Source organism: Onychomys torridus, chromosome X, assembly GCF_903995425.1.
Source record: "Onychomys torridus chromosome X, mOncTor1.1, whole genome shotgun sequence".
NCBI lineage: Eukaryota > Metazoa > Chordata > Mammalia > Rodentia > Cricetidae > Onychomys > Onychomys torridus.
The window spans coordinates 65,674,281-65,691,876 of record NC_050466.1 but is presented as its reverse complement, the minus strand read 5'-3'; the positions used below and the strand labels follow the sequence as shown (position 1 = coordinate 65,691,876).

The 17,596-nt window shown below is 34.5% G+C and overlaps 1 protein-coding gene across 5 annotated transcripts in view; it reads right to left on the bottom strand.

Annotated features, from left to right (window-relative positions):
* Positions 1–17,596, bottom strand: part of Cnksr2 (connector enhancer of kinase suppressor of Ras 2) — a 234,530-nt gene that overhangs the window by 19,865 nt on the left and 197,069 nt on the right. For all 5 annotated transcript variants that reach the window (XM_036175532.1, XM_036175527.1, XM_036175528.1 and 2 more), the window contains one exon: positions 16,866–17,406. In XM_036175532.1, the coding sequence (XP_036031425.1) occupies positions 16,866–17,406 (541 nt within the window). The remainder of the gene's footprint in view (positions 1–16,865; positions 17,407–17,596) is intronic.

Genomic DNA, 17,596 nt, shown 5'->3' with positions numbered 1-17,596 from the left:
TTTGCTTACTGTTTTTGAGGTTTGAATATTTAAAACATTGATTTTTCTTCTTCCAATAACTTCTAAATGTTAATGCTTTATTAATAACCTCCTTGGCATGCCAGTATGACATTTGGGATCATTTACTCATTAACAACTCTGGCAAGGAGATAAGCTGCTCTGGGTGCACTGCCAATTGAATTTAAGGACCATCAAAAATATCTTCTCCATCAAAACAAGTGCCAAGAACAAGAAGAAAATTCAAGATGACAGTCATTTATCACTAACACTCTTTCTTTACTTAAATCTGTTATATAGCTAATGTAACATTTCATATACTCTTTTACTTTCCAATCTACAATTATATCATAGACTACAACATAAAGCTCCTCTGTCAAAAGTTTCACAATTCAACAGGAAAATTCTATTTTAGTGATATGTATCATGTTATTTACAAGAAAAATATTTGGTAATGATCACTGTAAAATATATTTATAAGAATGTACCAGAGAAGAAACCAATTAGTACAAGTTTTCATCTTAATTGAAAACCTAGGTTAATGAGTATTCACATTCAATCTTAGCTGTCTTAGAAATTAATGGCTATTAGATTTTGGACCAGCAAACATATCCTGTATTTGGGACAGAAAAGTACAGAATCTAGAAACCTACAGGGAGTGTACCATCTAAAATATTCTATTAAATATAAACTTCATTTCTCCTTCTGGACTGTATTGTATAGCATTGACCCTTATAAAGAAAATTAAATTTTATTGAGAGTTACAGAGATGTTGACTCTCAGTGTTCTCATGGAAAAAAATGCCTTTATAGTTACCGTGAAAGGTTGCCATATCTGCTTAACATTATGTGTTTAATTTTACACTGACCAGCATAATTGCAGAAATGTAGACTCATACAGGAACTTCACTAGGGTGAGAATTTCTTTTATAAAAATCAAATCTTTGAAATGTCAGAAGGTTCTCTGTAACTTAAAATGCAATTTATACTGAAATGTAAAAAAAGTCAAATCTTAGTACATTTGTTCTTATCTGCAAATTAATCAATTTATAGTGGTTGATGGGCTACATTACTTGTAATATATTTAAAAAAATGAGAACTCCATATTTCATTGCAACCCAATCAAGATTTAAACATTTCTATGCATTATATTTTATTTATAAAGGACTATGCTACCTTCTCTAGCATGAAAATATACAACTATTAAGGAAGAGAGGCTGTCTTAAGTCACTTTTTATTGCATAGAAACATGCAAAAAAGTGGTACATTTGGGCTTCCCAAATTTCACTTAAAACTCCCTTACTATTTGCTTTGGCTGCTACCATTGTTGGTGGGTTAATAGAAGAGTAAAAACAATAACAGCTATGGAGTAAATAATTTATCTGTAGCAAAAATGAACACCAAAGAACTCCATGAAACCAGTCTTACTTATGTGTGCATGTGTTTATGTTATTAGCATCATTATTATATGCATAAATACAAGAACACACATAGGGTTATGTTTTTAGAGTTCTTTGATACATATACACATACTACTACCACAAATTTCTATATGTACATATACACACATATACATATATGAACACATAAAACGTACTGGTTTGTGTGTGGTTCAAGAGCTACTTCATCAGCTCTAAAGAGATAATGTTCTAAGTTGATTTATCAAGAAATATTACATCAAACCCTTCTTAAGTCCATGAATACTAATAATCAAGGTTCTAGAGAAACTTATCTCTTGATTTGGTTATTAAGTGCAAATCTAAAAGACATCAATCTTGGATTTTGAAGCAAATTCAGAAAATCTCAAACTAAATTAAAAGTAGTTTCAAATCACCATCAATTGTATATTAATCACATGTGCTTATTACTATTTAGGAAGGCTGTCACAGAGTTTAAAATAAGACATTATTCCCCAGCAATTGACTAAGCACAGTATACACCATAAATAGACATGATACCAGAACCTGACCAAAGAAAACGTCAGGATGACATTTCTTCCTCCTTATTGTAAATCTTCAGTACAACACTAGAGAGCCCATTTCTTTCCTTTGTGGAAAATGAATAGATATCTCAAAAGTATAAGTAACAACTCTTATTTAACAAAATAATCTACTTTAATTATAGAAGGCCTTGAGAACCAAGACCTTAGCTTTAGGAATGATTACAGATCTTGGTTGTGTGGGTAGATTGGTCACCATGGTGATGCAAAAGTCAGCTTGGGAAGTAGATACTATATTACATTGCTCCCCATAGAAACAGTGGAGCTGAAATCAAATGCTGCTTATGTATTTAGCATGGACAAAATCTGAAGCTTCAGTGAAGTGATACTTTGCCTCAGGAGTTGCTAAAGCAACTTAACAAATCTAGCTAAATCTAGTCTCACGTGGTGGCAAATATCTGCAATTTTAGCACTTGGAAGATCAAGGCAGAAGGATCTCTATATACTTGAGACATACAATGAGACCCTGTTTTCTTTTTTTGAAGACACTTCCCTTGTATATAATTTCTCATTGATAATGGATTCCCTTGATAAGACTTCTTCACACTTGTAGTCATGTGCCCTATATGCACTTTTCATTTTTTTTTTAAACTCTTGTCTGACCAGTGAGTATTGGACAAGAAAACTGCACAGTTCTCTCCTCTAACCAAGATGCCCAAGGGAAAGAAGGCCAAGGGGAAGAAGGTGGCCCAGCTCCTGCTGTTATGAAGAAACTGGAGGCCAAAATGGTAGTGAATCCTTTGTTTGTGAAAAGGCCTATGAACTTCAGCATTGGGCAGGGCATCCAGCCCCAAAGAGACCTCACATGCTTCGTCAAAAATGGCCCAGCTACATTAGGCTGCAGCAGCAAAGAGCCATCCTCTGTAAGCAGCTCAAATACCTCCTGCTTCCCCCAGGTCCTGGACCAGCAAACAGCTACTTAAGCTTGCTCACAAGTACAAGCCAGAGACAAGGCAGGAGAAGAGGCAAAGACTGCTGGCCCGTGCTGAGAAGAAAGCAGTCGTCCCAACTAAGACACCGCCTGTCCTTCGAGCGGGGGGCAGTACAGTCACTACCTTGGTGGAGAACAAGAAGGCTCAACTGGTGGTGACTGCCCATGATGTAGACCCCATTGAGCTAGCTGGTGGTCTTCCTGCCTGCCCTGTGTTGAAAGATGGGGGTCCCCTACTGCATAATCAATGGAAAGGCCAGGCTGGGGCTGCTGGTCCACTGTTGCCTTCACACAGGCTAACTTGGAAGACAAGGGTGCTCCGGTTCAGCTGGTGGATGTATTAGGACCAATTACAATGACAGATATGATGAGATCCACAGCCACTGGGGAGGCAACGTTGTGGGTACCAATCTGTGGTTCCCATTGACAAGCCGGAAATGGCAAAGGCCAAAGAACTTTCCACTAAATTGGGTTAAATGTACACTGCTAAGTTTCTTGTAAATAAATATAACTACAAACATCTTAAAAAAAAGAAAAAGAAAAGAAAGAAAACTGCATATACCTGAAATAAGAAAATCTACTTAAAATCTTAAATGTGAACTATATGATAGAGGTGGAATTTCTGGGGAAACTCGAGTCTGAAATCACAAGTGCTATTTCTGGCATTTCTACATCAAGGAAGAATGATTTAGGCCTTATATGAAGTAATAATGCAACCACTGCTATAGAGTATTTTCTTTGAATGGCTTATGGTGCCAAGTTATTTGTATGCCATTAGTATTAGGAATAGATGAAAGCAAGGATAAATTATTAATATGGCTCATAATATATTTTATAATTGATCTTACTTCATTGACAGAGGCTGATTAGAAACATGAAAATATTTTAAGTACCTTAGTGTCTTGGGGAGCTGTTGGTAGAGGTATAGACAAATGCTCAATAGGGTATGTTTATTGCTCTTTGGAACTCAGCCCTTTAACTACATTTTGAGTGATTACTTTTCCTTCTATGTTGTATGAAACAGGAAAATAGGTATCATTGTAATATGACCATTAGTGGTTTTAAGAAATCTAAATGTCATATCATAAACTTACTCATATATAATTTACCATGAACTGTTGAAATATAACAGAAAGAGTAGTCAAGTTTCACTCAAATGTTTGAGTAATTTACTTATTCCTTTCTTTTTCACCTTTCATAGTATGATATGCTGTTATAAAAACTGGGCTCAGATCACTTTACGTCTAAATTATCACTTTCCAATCATTAATAAGATCTGATTTCTTATAATATCACTGGTTCAATTATAGTTTTTCTAAAAATTCAACATTAATATTTTGACTAGGGATAATTTAAAAAGCACAATAATTAGTATTCTATGTCACCTGAATAAGTTTAATTGTCACTCACATTTTCATTTAATTGGGTTATACAGTCACCTGAATTATGAGCTAGTAGGGATAATACACAATTAAGTCAGATAATCTTAAAGACAAGCTCTGGTTTTAGAAATCAAGCAATAAGTAGAATAAAAGTTTGGTCAAGTTCATCCTTAATATATGACAATTCAAAATGCAATGAAAAAAGTCATAACAGGAAGCTTGGGAGCATTCTACTCTTTCACCTAATAAGTATGATTACAGGAAGAATTTTCATCATTTTAATGCCTCTATACTCCATGGAAATAGGTTATCAACTGGCTAAGGGTACTTTATTTGATATCAGTGACCTTAATATGCAAAAAGTAGTTCTGAATATCAGCAATGGACTTTCTTACAATTTTCAAATACTGAAGACAGTTTTTGTGTCACCAGTAGGAATACTACAGTGTTTACACAGTGAATCATTTGTGTAATTTGACTGTCATATTCCATTATCAGTGCTGGGAGGTCTATTAATTAAACTGGAAGAGCCAGAAAGTCATTTTTGAATACATTGTTCAATATAATTGGGGAAGAGCTACATTTCAACAAAACTTTAAAACAGTATTTATTTTATTTGCTTTTCTGGATCACAGAGCAATTAATCAAAAATCAAAAATTGGAAACCCACATCTTTCTTTTCTCAACAATATACAGTATTTTTGCAAACTACAAATGCATGAGATGGTTTTTAAAATAGTTTTATTTAATATTTATTTATTCTTGGTTCTTTGACAACATTATACATGACATGTTTTATACTCGGTTTAATACATGCTTAAGGAGTTAGTAAAATAATGTTTTGAAAGGCTATATCAAGCTTATTTATTGATTTTTGCAATTAGCTCAGCTGTATTAGTTATTCCATTGAAAAGGCTATATATGAAAATTTGGAGAAATACCAATAACATGCCTTATCTCATTTTTCATTTCATGATTACACATTCTGAAACATTTCCATGTATTTTCTAAAATGCTCAAATATTACCAGAAGTTTTTTTTTGTTTTGAGACAGGGTCATATGGTAGTGCAGATGGCCTCAAACTCACTATGTACTTGAAACCAGCCTTGAACTCATCTTTCCTTCTCGAGTGTTGAGATTGTATGTGTGTACTGCCACAACTATCTTCTCCCACACTTTGTAAAAGAAACTGATATTTTACGCTACAATACTAGAGTACTTATTACTCAAAATTCTTCAGACTAAAAGTAATTCAGGCCTCAGGATTTTTTGTGTTTTGTAATATTTGTATGGATTGTTTTCTTTGACTGTTTGAGTATCCTTAATTTCAAAATCCCAAGTCCAACATGTCTTGAAATTGAAAACTTCTCAAAAATTTTGGATTTCAAAGTATTTTTGGTTTTAGATTTTTGTATAAGGGGTGCTCAACTTGGAATAAGACATTATTATTACTTTATAGAAAAGGCCTAAGTTCTGGCAAATGGCTCAGTAGACTATATGGCACTTGGCTCCAAGTCTGACTACTCAAGTTCAAAACCTAGGAAGCCATATGATGGAATAAGAGAAAATATACTCTCCAGACGGTATTCTCTGATCACCACATGCATGTGTACACATGTACACACACATACACCCACTAATAAATGTTAAAAAGTAAGTCTATTGTTGAAAGAGGGATTATAGTGAAAAGCTTTGAACTCAATTTATTTCTGCAATTGGGTGCTAATATATTTAGGGTATGTGAGTTAATGCTCAGTACAGAAATGATAAAACCTAGAAGGTACTTAATATAGTTGAACAAAGACATAGCTTATCAATTACAGGGTATGGATCTACAGTTCAAGCTTATGGAATTCTTTGGTATTCTTGTTTCCTTGCACTTAACAGATCTGGCATAAGTCAAAGGCCTGTATGGGTGTAGCATTTGCTCTATCTTGTAATATTCTGGTATCATTTGAGGTTAATAAGAACAAAGGGTTAAAAATCATGCAAAACTACCCTAATGAAGTTAGTAATATGTATACAGCGACTTTTTCATTACTTGTAGGAGTTGGTGAATTAATTTATGAAATCTGAAGATGAAAAATATAAATTATATAACCCTAGCTTCGTTTTTTTTTCTTAAGTCATCAGCACACTATGTTATTCACTTAGTGGAGATGAGAATATATGCATGTAATTGGTGCATACACTGAAACCTGGATTATTTTTGTTTCAGAAATATGAAGATAAGGTTAGATAGGTGGGCCAGTAGTTAAGATCACTTGCTGCTCTTATACAGGAGGTTTTAGTTCCCAGCTCTCACATGGTGGCTCATAACTATCTGTAACTCCAGTGGCAGGGCATCAAATGCCCTCTTCTAACCTCCATTTGCATCTGGTGCAAATATTTACATGTAGGCAAAACACTTATACACATAAAATAAATTAGTCTAAAAAATAAAAAAAGAAACAAGCAAAATGTGTTTTGGATCTTCCACTCAGCAGCACAGCAATAGCTATAAAAGAGAGAGAAAGGGCCCAGTGCAGTGGCAAACTTGTAGTTTCTGCCATAGAAGCTGATGTGGGAGGACTACCTGAGTCCAGGAGTTAAAGACCTGCCTAGGGTAACATAGCAGATTCCCTTCTCACTGAGTGATAAGGACAAAAAAGAAAGGAGGGGATGAAACTGATCGTGTAGTTTCTTTAATTTCTCTTTTTTTAAATATTGAGGACAGAAACTTAATATTGAAGATAGCAACTTTAGTAACACAATAGAAAATTTCAATTAATAGTTTTATAAGAGATCTTAGGAATACAGATACAAATTGTCCCACCAAAAATAGAAAAAGATATGCATTTCATGATTCCTTGGAAAAAAAAGCCTTAAGGTGTGAAAGATTTCTATCAAAATGAGAGGGATAGGCTACTGGAAACAAATGAGCAGATAATACCAAATGCTTGCAAGAAGAGTGCCACAAAATCAAGTGTTTAGCTGAGGCTTATGGCAAAAAAGAGCCTTTAAAAATTAAGAAAAAATAATGACAAAATACAGATGAGCCATATAATTTTATTGACATTTTAGGTTTTTCCTGCAAGGAGTCTGTAAATAGCAGCACCAACTAAATGATTCTGGAGAAAAGGGACTAATAAGCTACCTTGTTTTCTCTTTGAACTTGCAGGTTATAACCACAGCAAATGAATGAACATTCTGGAAATTATTATAGGAATTCCTTGAGACACTGCTTTAAGCTTAAACAGCTGTCTTATTGAAACAAATAAAAAAAAATCAGCAATGGCTCTTCAAAGAACATATCAAAGCCCGATAGAAATAGATGAGGGAGTTTACCATAGGCTATGGTTGGGAGGAGTTTCCTTTAAAACAATAAATGATGAAAGGGCCAATTTTGATTTAATAACAAAAAGGAAGCATCTAAAACTAGCTTTTGGATAGCAGCTCCATGATGGGAAATAAGAGGAAAGTCATAGGTAGTTTGATTATACAAGTTGAAATTTTATATGAAACCTTCATGAATATGGCTAGAAAGCTATTTCTAATTAGGTGGGTCCACATAAAGCACTCTGAATGACTAAATGAAACTGATCCTTTCTTTTTAGAAGTGTTTTATTTAAAAAAAATGAATGAGTTTTTAGTGCATGAGCTGGCTATTTGGAACCTGGGGACTCTGCAGGGACACTTTGCTCAGCCTGGGTAAAGGGAGGAGGGGACTGGACCTGCCTCAACTGAATCTACCAAGTTGAGCTGAATCCCCAGGGGAGTCCTTGCCCTGGAGGAGATGGGAATGTGGGGTGGGTTGGGGAGAGGGTGGGGGCTACAGGAGGAGGGAGGACAGGGGAATCCGTGGCTGATATGTAAAATTAAATTATAAAATTAAAAAATACAATAAAAATGAGTTTTACTTAATCAATGAATTCATTAAATGCATGGAAAGAATGTTTGAAACACTGGAAAATGGGGACTACCTATTCAGTAAGACAGATGATTAATACCATAGATGATAAAAATGAGATTTGAAACTTGGTAACAGAGTTAGATACTTCTGGATGAAACTGGATATATTAAAACATAAGAGAAAATGTAAATAATTGCATTTGGGCTAAAATAAAGAAATCAGCATGGGCTATTACTTATATCTTGCTGACAATAAACCATTGTGTGAATTATCAGTTAATAGGTTAATGAGTCTCTGTAATAGTCCCATCACACTTGCTACAATGGCATCTAGATCTCCTCTCTAAGCATAAAATTAAGGTGATTACAAGGAGTCAGATGAAGAATAGAAAAACTGTTTGACAACATGTGTGGACACATGCTTATAGTAAGCACAAATGGTGATGCCATTACTCTAAGGAAAACCACAAACTTTAGGAGTTGGAAGAAGTCTTCAGAATGCCAGGCAGCTTAGAGTACAAGCATGTGCCATCAAACCTGGCATCAGTCTTTTTTTGAAATACTCTGAGTATGGGGAACCTATTAAACATATGAGACCAGTCATTCCACATATGGGCAAGATAAAATCATCGTTTGTTTATCTTTCATTTATTATGCTCTCTGGAATTTCCAGGACTATCTTATTCTTTCTTCCATATGACAGCCTTTTAACAATTTTCTCTGTTTTTTTTAAATCTAATTTGTTATTTTCAGTTTCACAAAGAATATAAAATTTCCAGAAATCTACTTTTGTGTAAATTCAAGGAAGAACTTTAAAAATGTAACATCATGTCTTTTGGACTCAAGAGCTCTGAAATCCTAAAATAACTCAAACAGAGGCTCAATAATAATTTTTCTTAAATATAAAAGGTCTGGCTTCTTTGGGTGGGAGGGTGGATATAACTGTCTTAGAACTCATATGTTTTATGTTATGGGAAGAGAGCTCTTATTCATATGACATAAATTCTATGTCTATCCTAACAAAAACAACTAACTGAAAGAACTCTCCCCTTACTATAAATAATTTTGCAATACATTCTGCAGTATTACTGGAGGGAAACAACCAAAAAAAAAAAAAAACACATTAAAAAGAATACATCCCACTGATTTAAAGAAGCATTAGAAATTAGTTAAATATAACTTCACTTAATTATTAAGCAAAGCTATTCAGCATTTGTGTTGATTTATCTTTGGAGCTGAAAACATTTTCCTGCCTCCAGTGCTAAGGCATGGTCCTAATTAAGTTAACAAAAGCATATCATAAGCCTCAGTGCCCAAGATGATAAATCTAGAGGAGGATTCCTAGCAAATATATAAAGGTGTACAAAGACAATAGAGTTCAAAGTGAGGGATGGTGCTAATTGTTAAGATTTTGCTGAACAGTTATATGAAAGCCACACTGATTTCATGCTGTCCCCTTTCTTTTTAGAAAAAAATGTAAACTCCCGAGTTTGGCATAATTAAAGAGCAATGAGAAAATAGCAGAGTTGCCAAGGGCAAGAAGCTATAAAGTGAATTTAGTGATTACTGAAGTCATGGGCAATTTCCTTTCATCAAGAGTCACAGGGTGTATGCATTCAAATGGCCACTTCATAAGTCATAGAACAGACTCTGTGGTGGTAGGGTAAAATAACAACAAAAATTTAAGCAAACACTGAAATGAAAAGAAGCTATTGAACCACGGATGACAAAATATGGAGGACAAATAAATAGATTTCAGGCATTATGTCAGTATATTCTGTGGGTGATTTATCCAAAGACTCTTAGTACAATAAAACATTAGACTTAAAACTGTAGGTTAAAGATTTTAAATAGGGAAGAAAATTCAAAATCCTTACAATGTGAAGGTTCAAATTTCTGTTAAGACATTAAAATGTACTTAGTACTCAGTTAATATTCCCTATATTAATAGTTTTTTCTGATAACTAAATTTTATAATAATTTTATTATATTATAAAGCATGTTCTAAATGAAAGGAATATTTATTCAGAGCCTGTAGAATATAATATATTCACTTCAATGCATCAGACATAGCTATTTGATTTGTATTAATCAGAATGGCTGAGCAACCAGAATGCTTATTTCTAAGTCACAATTTTAAGGAGTGAGCCAGATCAGACATAGCTATTCCTCAACTCATCTTCAATCCTGCAAAGTTGCATAAATCATAAATTAAAATGAGGGCAGAATACTCTGTACTATTTCTCTAAGAATCATTTTTACAAAATTGTAAATTGGATACAAGGGAAAATTATTGGCACAAAATAAGAAAATTGATATATATATTTGAATTATGTCCTTTTACTAAGAAAATAGAAATTTTTTATTGGACTCAGACTTATTGAAGAGTTAGATATACTAATAACATAGCACTTGTCATTTGATAAGTCAACAATGAATACTTACTGAATGAGCTATGTAAAGAAGAAGTGAAGTACAGTGATTTAATTTACATTTTAGTAGATTAATTTAGATATTGAAATGTTCTAGAATCCATGACTGGGAATATTAAATAATTTGTAATTTGTCTTAAATGACTTTAACTATTATATTCAATTATCTTAAAATTTATGTGAAATAATTCAATACATTCATTTTATTGGCATACCTATATCTTGTGTTGATATCAGAAATAAATATATATGAAACTGTCATATTAAAATTGTATAGGAAAACATTCTAGGATTTCTAACTTATGAAGCTTAAATATTAAATATTTTTATAACAAAGTATCACGTTTACATTCAAACATACATATATGGGCACTTGTCTTTTAATGAATAACACATTACTCATTATGTTCTTCCATTAAGGAAGAATTTTTCAGAATATAATTAAATTATCTGTGTGTGTGTATGTGTGTGTGTGTGTGTGTGTGTGTGTGTGTGTGTGTGTGTGTGAAAGAGGGAAGTTGGGAGGGAGGGAAGGAGAGGGACAGATGAAGGGAGGGAGGGAGGAGGGAAGGAGGGAGGGAGGGAGGAAGACAGAGAGAGAGACAGAGAGAGAGAGAGAGAGAATGAATGAGAACATATGCTGTCTTTGTGGAGGCTGAAAGAGGACGTCCAATTCCCTTGAGCTTGAATTGTAGGTGTAGTGAGTCACTGGATGTGGGTCCTCTGGGAACTAAACTTGGGCCCTCTGGAAAAACAGCAAGTGTTCTTAGCCACTGAGTTCTCTTCAGCACTCACAGAGTTCTTAAGAACAATTCTTAGAATTTGGCCTGAGGCATTAGATAAGCAGATAAGAGAACTTCTGATATATGAATTCAGAGTAAACAAGGAAAAAGCAGGCTGAATTTAAGAGAGGTTTCTATATTACTTGCTAGAAACTACTCCCATTGAGAAGCTAACAAGTGATTTGCTTTGATGAATTGTGGAAATAGTAAGAGGCAACATTATGACTAAATCTGATTATGTATTTTAGCAAAAAAATGTAAATCACAACTTGTCTTGCCTATGCTAGTGATAGGCTGTCATTCTGTTACATGAGATTAAATCTTACCTGGCTGCATCTTTTGCTGGTATGACTCTAGCATGTAAATGTCTTTTTTTTTCCATTAAAATCTGGTTTCATTACTTTGAACATCACCGAGATTATTTTCCTGGCAGATGGAAGGCCACTGGGTATTTACTAAACTACAAGAGACATTATTAATACTCTCTCCAAACTAGTTAAGCTGGTACCAGGTGACAAATGACTTTTGAGGAAGACCCCAGGCTGTGAACAAAGCACGCAATTCATTTGAGTCACCTTCTTTCCAAACACTATGGATCTGGTGCAAGGACAATAGCCCAGAGGTTTTGGAAGATCTATTTTCTAACTGGTACATGAAAATTAACTAATCATTTCATATGTCATATATTTGTGACATTTATATTGGAAATGGGAGTTATTCAGAAGATGCTTATTTCGACCATACACAATCAAACTCAATGTGACTAACAAAGTTGTCACAGTGTAAAGAGCAGTGATTCTGGTTACTAGAATCCCAGCATAAACAGGGTATGTTAAAGCCTCACGAATTCTAGTGACTAGAGTCCCAGCATAAACAGGGTATGTTAAAGTCTCACAAATTCTAGCTTTAAATAATGTCTCAAATAAATAAGTGCACAATGTTTTGATTTGTTTCATATCAATAATGGTTAATAATTGTCTTCATCATGTAGGAAAAAAATGAGGGTGGTGTGATTTAAAATCTAGCCACTAATCAGTATTAGAATTATAGACAAATGATTTTTTACATATAATTACCAGTGTTTTATACTCCCTTACAATATTATACATCATTTAATATGATATTGAGATGTCTCCCTAGATTTTCTATGCTCTTTTTTTATATTTATTTGTGTAACCAGCCAAGGACGGTGCCTGCAACTTCAAAAAAGTGATATATTTAAGGTACTCTGCTCTTTATTCTTTAACTTTATAACATCTTTCAATTCAGTTTGCTGGTGTCATTCTTTATCTATTCCCTTTAGGTTTCAGCTGTAATTTCAGAAATTATTTATGATGGTGCTGTCCCCAAATTATTTATTTGTGTGCAATATTTAACTTGAAAATAAACAAGTGATGTAACATTTCTTTTTCTTCTCAACTTGTTTGATTCCTCCAACCTCACTTTCAACACAGGTTTATATTCAAAGTACATCATCTTGTTGTCTACAATATACATGAATGCTAAAACTCATAGTTTTTAGAGAATCTCCAAGAAATGACTTTTGAACCCTTACAGTAACTGAAGAGGCTGAAGGTTCCTTTTCTACATTGTATTAGTAGTAATTATTCAGCACCTCTGCCTAGATAATTCCAGATATCAGACTACTGAACAATCTGTACATCTCCCATGTTGCCAATGGTATGCCAAGAATATTGTATTTTAAAATAAAAACTTTGTATGCATTTTTCAGAAGCTAATTTGGAAAGCATGGATATCACTTCCAGATAATCTAATATATACTGTAGTTACATGGTAATAGATTGAATCTCTTTCCAATCTGCCTGAAAGACCTAGGTTTTATTTTAGATTTCTAAGACTAAGCTAAATACATGTGTAAATTAAATTAGAATACTGATAGGTAATCTCCAAGATAATGAAAAAGAGAATATTATGATTTTATTAAAGAAATAAGTGCACAAAGAATGTGTGCACTCATATATAAGAAAGACTATCTTATAACTGCCAGGAGGAAATCAGCAGGATCAAAGGATAAAGCTTTTGAAAATCTCATCTACATTCCCTACCATTACAAAAGAGTAAAAGACATTCTGAGCCAACAATTAACCGTATTAATCAAGACAGTATTTTAGTGTTACAGCAAATAATTTCTGAATTAAGTATAGCTTTATATTTTGTCTTCTACTGTAATGATTTATACTCTTTAAAAGTTGTAGAGGCTGACATAATTAATAATTTAATTTAAGGAGAATATTAAAAGGCCCATACCTCAGTAAGCTTTGAAACTGTTAATTGGGATAATAGGAAATTACTTGTCTTTTCCCAAATGTCAGTGAAGTAGGTCAGGATAATTAATATGCATGCTGACTTTTCAGTCAAAGGAAAACAAGACATGGCTCATCTGTGTACTTTTAGTACCATCTATTTCAGACCAAAATGAGTTCAGCCTGAGAAAATTGTCACAGTATGACTCAGTTAAGTAACTGAATTTCAAAATAAGACAAGAGGTAGTTCAACCATGAGAATATAGATTGTAGTCTAAATTTGCCCTTCGTAAACTAAGGCTACATTTTATAACTGCGAGGGAATAAACTCTTCAGGGTATGGATTCAGGTACATTTTGCTCTTCGGATTTCATTGCAAACATGTGTCACTTAATGTATAACAATACATGGATTGAGACAAAATAAATTATATAAAAGGAGGTTGGTTACAAAACAGTTTATATTTTCATGTTTTCTATTACCTGTTTTGCTCAGTTGTCTAAATACTTCCTATTTTAGATGTTTAGGCAAAATGAAAAAAAAATGTTCTGACACAGATATAATGCTCAGTTTCCCTGCACCTATGCACACATTCTTTTTAGTGGATCAAACTGAATGCTGACTTTGAGTTTTGTAAGTTTGTATTGTTGTCGTCAATCTGTGCGGCTACATAAATGAGTGCTCTGTGTCAGAGGATATACATGTAAGTGTGATGCTGACATTTTGACCATGGAATCTTATTCTGTGTATAATTTGTTTCTGGCATAATACCAAGCAGCTTTGTTTGAATAAGCAGCCTTCACAGTTATTTCTAAGGATCAATCCATACAAGGCATGATTATGACATCCTTTAACTAGATCCTAAATAGTATTTTGAAAAAGCTGACTTTTAAAGTGAATAATTTTCCAAATGAAACATTCATCATGTTGTAGAAATCTAAATATTTAGAAAAAGAATCCCTCACCATCAGAAAGGTTTATATATTGCACTGAATAAGAAAAAAATTCTAGGCAAAATGGAATACAGTGTTCCATACAGAACAGTTTAAAGTACACAGAAAAAATCAAATGGGAAGATGTGTAGACAATCCCAAAAGTAACAGATGGGCGTCTCAAAGATAGAATATAACCATTTTAGTGAAACACATTTTGAACGGAAACAAAACATGTATAATGCTACATTTATTGGCAAACTCACTAGAGCTGTTCTGCCTTCGCATGCTTATTCTATTAAGAGCTGAAAAAGATGAACAGCATCAAATAATTATGCATTTAATAAAACTGGAACCCAAACTTAAAAAAAATCATATAGACACAGGGGTACATCCATTATGTCCAAAAATCAATCCTATACCCAGAGTAACAAAAAGAGGATTCTTGAATTAAAACATCAAAAGCCATCTAACTAGAGACATTCTGCAGGCTTTTAGAAACGTAAAGAAAGGGCAGGCTTGGTGCTCGAGCTAGACATGACTGTGTCTTCCTACTTCTTCCCAACATGATGACTAGGACAAACTCAAGAAATCACTTAAAAAAAGATAGCATTGATGACTCTGCCTATAGAATGGATACAAAGTTTTCTGAACAGAATTTTCTATTCCAGAATTTAATACTGTTTAACTGGCTGGGTTGGAATATTTTCCTTCCCTAGGTTTTATACAAATAATAAGCAAAACCCCCATATTTATGGATAGCTGTTATAAAGTGCCTGGATGAGAGTTATAACAGATTTTCTAATCAATACTTAAAATTTAGAAAATCCTTTGTTAATTCTGATATTCATTACAATATTAAGTATGCATTAGGATTGGTAGAACTCTTGTAAGAGATTCTTCTATCATGTTGGTGGAAGATATAGACTACCCATCAAGTCACATGAGCATAAGATGCTCTTATTTTAAAGGAACCAAGTTTCCCACTGAAATGAGATTCCTGACCTGTTAGTAACTTGTAAGCTAGGGGTTGTTTTTTTTTCCCACTAGTAATGAAGAACTTATGCTAATGTATCCTATAATCAAAGTCCCACATACTTGACTAATGGGGTGAATGTTCTACTTTGTATCTTCAAAAGGGGGATCCCTCAAAGAAACCAAACAAATACCTTGTTTAATTATCATTGGTTCCAGTCCTCTGCAGCAATTGACTTAAAATGTATTTAAATAAAGAGTTTAATGCTATTTGCCTACATTAACTTCAGTTTACTTTGTGGAATTATAGCCACACCTTTGAATTTAAGTGACTGAGTTCTAGCCTATCCCTTAAATAAGGCAGGGTTTCTGGACCAATGTATCATGGTAGTTCTAAACAGAAGCTTGGCATGGTTATAACAAACTTGAGAGGTAGTAAATAGATTCAGATTTTTTTTTTTGAGACAGAGTCTCAGGTAGTCTGCATTAGCTCTGAGCTTGCTATGTATCTGATGATGACCTCAAATTCCTGAACCTCCTGTCTCTACATCCCAAGTATATACGTATGCATCACTATGCTTGACTGAGAACACATTTTTAAGGTAAATGCTTTGAGAGTTACCAGAAGGCTACTGAATTATCTCCTTTTTCTTTAGAGTTGATACCCATTAATAGAGTTTTGTAATCAATGAACATACCAATAAAATAAATGGTTGCTTCTGGCAAATTGGTTTCTAGAAAAAGCTGAGCAATTTTGGATGACAAATGCTTCTTTGTGTGTGTGTGTGTGTGTGTGTGTGTGTGTGTGTGTGTGTGTGTGTGTGTTGTGTTTGTTTTGGACATTTCCTTTAAATCCAATAGTGAAAGGAAAGATATAAATATATTTGTGTTGATGCTGGTGTGTGTGTGTGTGTGTGTGTGTGTGTGTGTGTGTGTTCAGTTAGTCAACCAGGGTTTTGTTAACAGCCTACTTGAAACATTTATTGTTTTTTAACCCAAAACTAGGGGGCAATCACTATGGACTGGCAAGATGATGCACGAAAGTGAGAAGAAAGTAGGGAAGAGAAGAAAGTACAGAAATGAAAACTATTAACCTTCAAAAGCAAATGGGGAGTTGGGAGAAAAAGCATTTGTTCGAGTGTTGTATATCCTGGTTCATAAATTAGGGAGACCTAACTTCCTATCCAGCATGACCATTCCTTTTTTCCCCAAGGGAAACAACCTTCAAATAAGAAGTTGAACTGTGTATACAGGCTAAGAATTTCCAGAAACATACTTACTTTTCTCTCCTATGTTTTCTCCTGCTGCCTCCCCTTCCTCCTCTTCCTCCTCTTCCTCCACCTCTGGTGGCTGTATGTCATCTTGTGGGTCACAGGCACTAACTGGTGCATTCAGACAGCAGTGGTTGAAGCCGCTATCTCGAGGCAGAGTAAAACTTCGGGGCTTGCACCCATTGCCATTCAGCACTTGCAGCCTCTCGCTCTCAGCTAAAGGGTATGGGCCATAGTGATCCTGGAGGTGGCACTTCTGAGTTGGGAGAGTAGACTGCCGCCTGTGCTCAGGGGAGATGGCTGCCGAGTCAGAGAAGACAGAATCTTCCAGAGGCAGAGTCTGCAGATAGTGTAAGCCTGAACTTGTCAGCGGTGTCTCGATTAAATCCTGCCAGGAGCGGCGCTGACTGGCTGTCTTGCGAATGGGGGACACGGCACTGCTCCCGGTAACTTCCTGGCGAAATTCCTCATGTGAAGACTGAGACTGAGAGGTCTCGGTGGAGGAAAGCCGACTGTGTTTTGCTTCCACATAAGGACTGGCACAACTCATCTGGGGAAAGAAGCCCTTCATCAATCTCCAGGGAAATAACAGATTACTTAGATTGTCAAAGAACTTATTTTCTGTTTATCACAGATTATTTCCATTGATGCAGCCTTACACAGTGAAGTAACAAGTTTGCAGACTACTCAAAGTTTAGGCCCCAGCTTACACTTTAACAGTTAGGGATTCAGATGTCTTG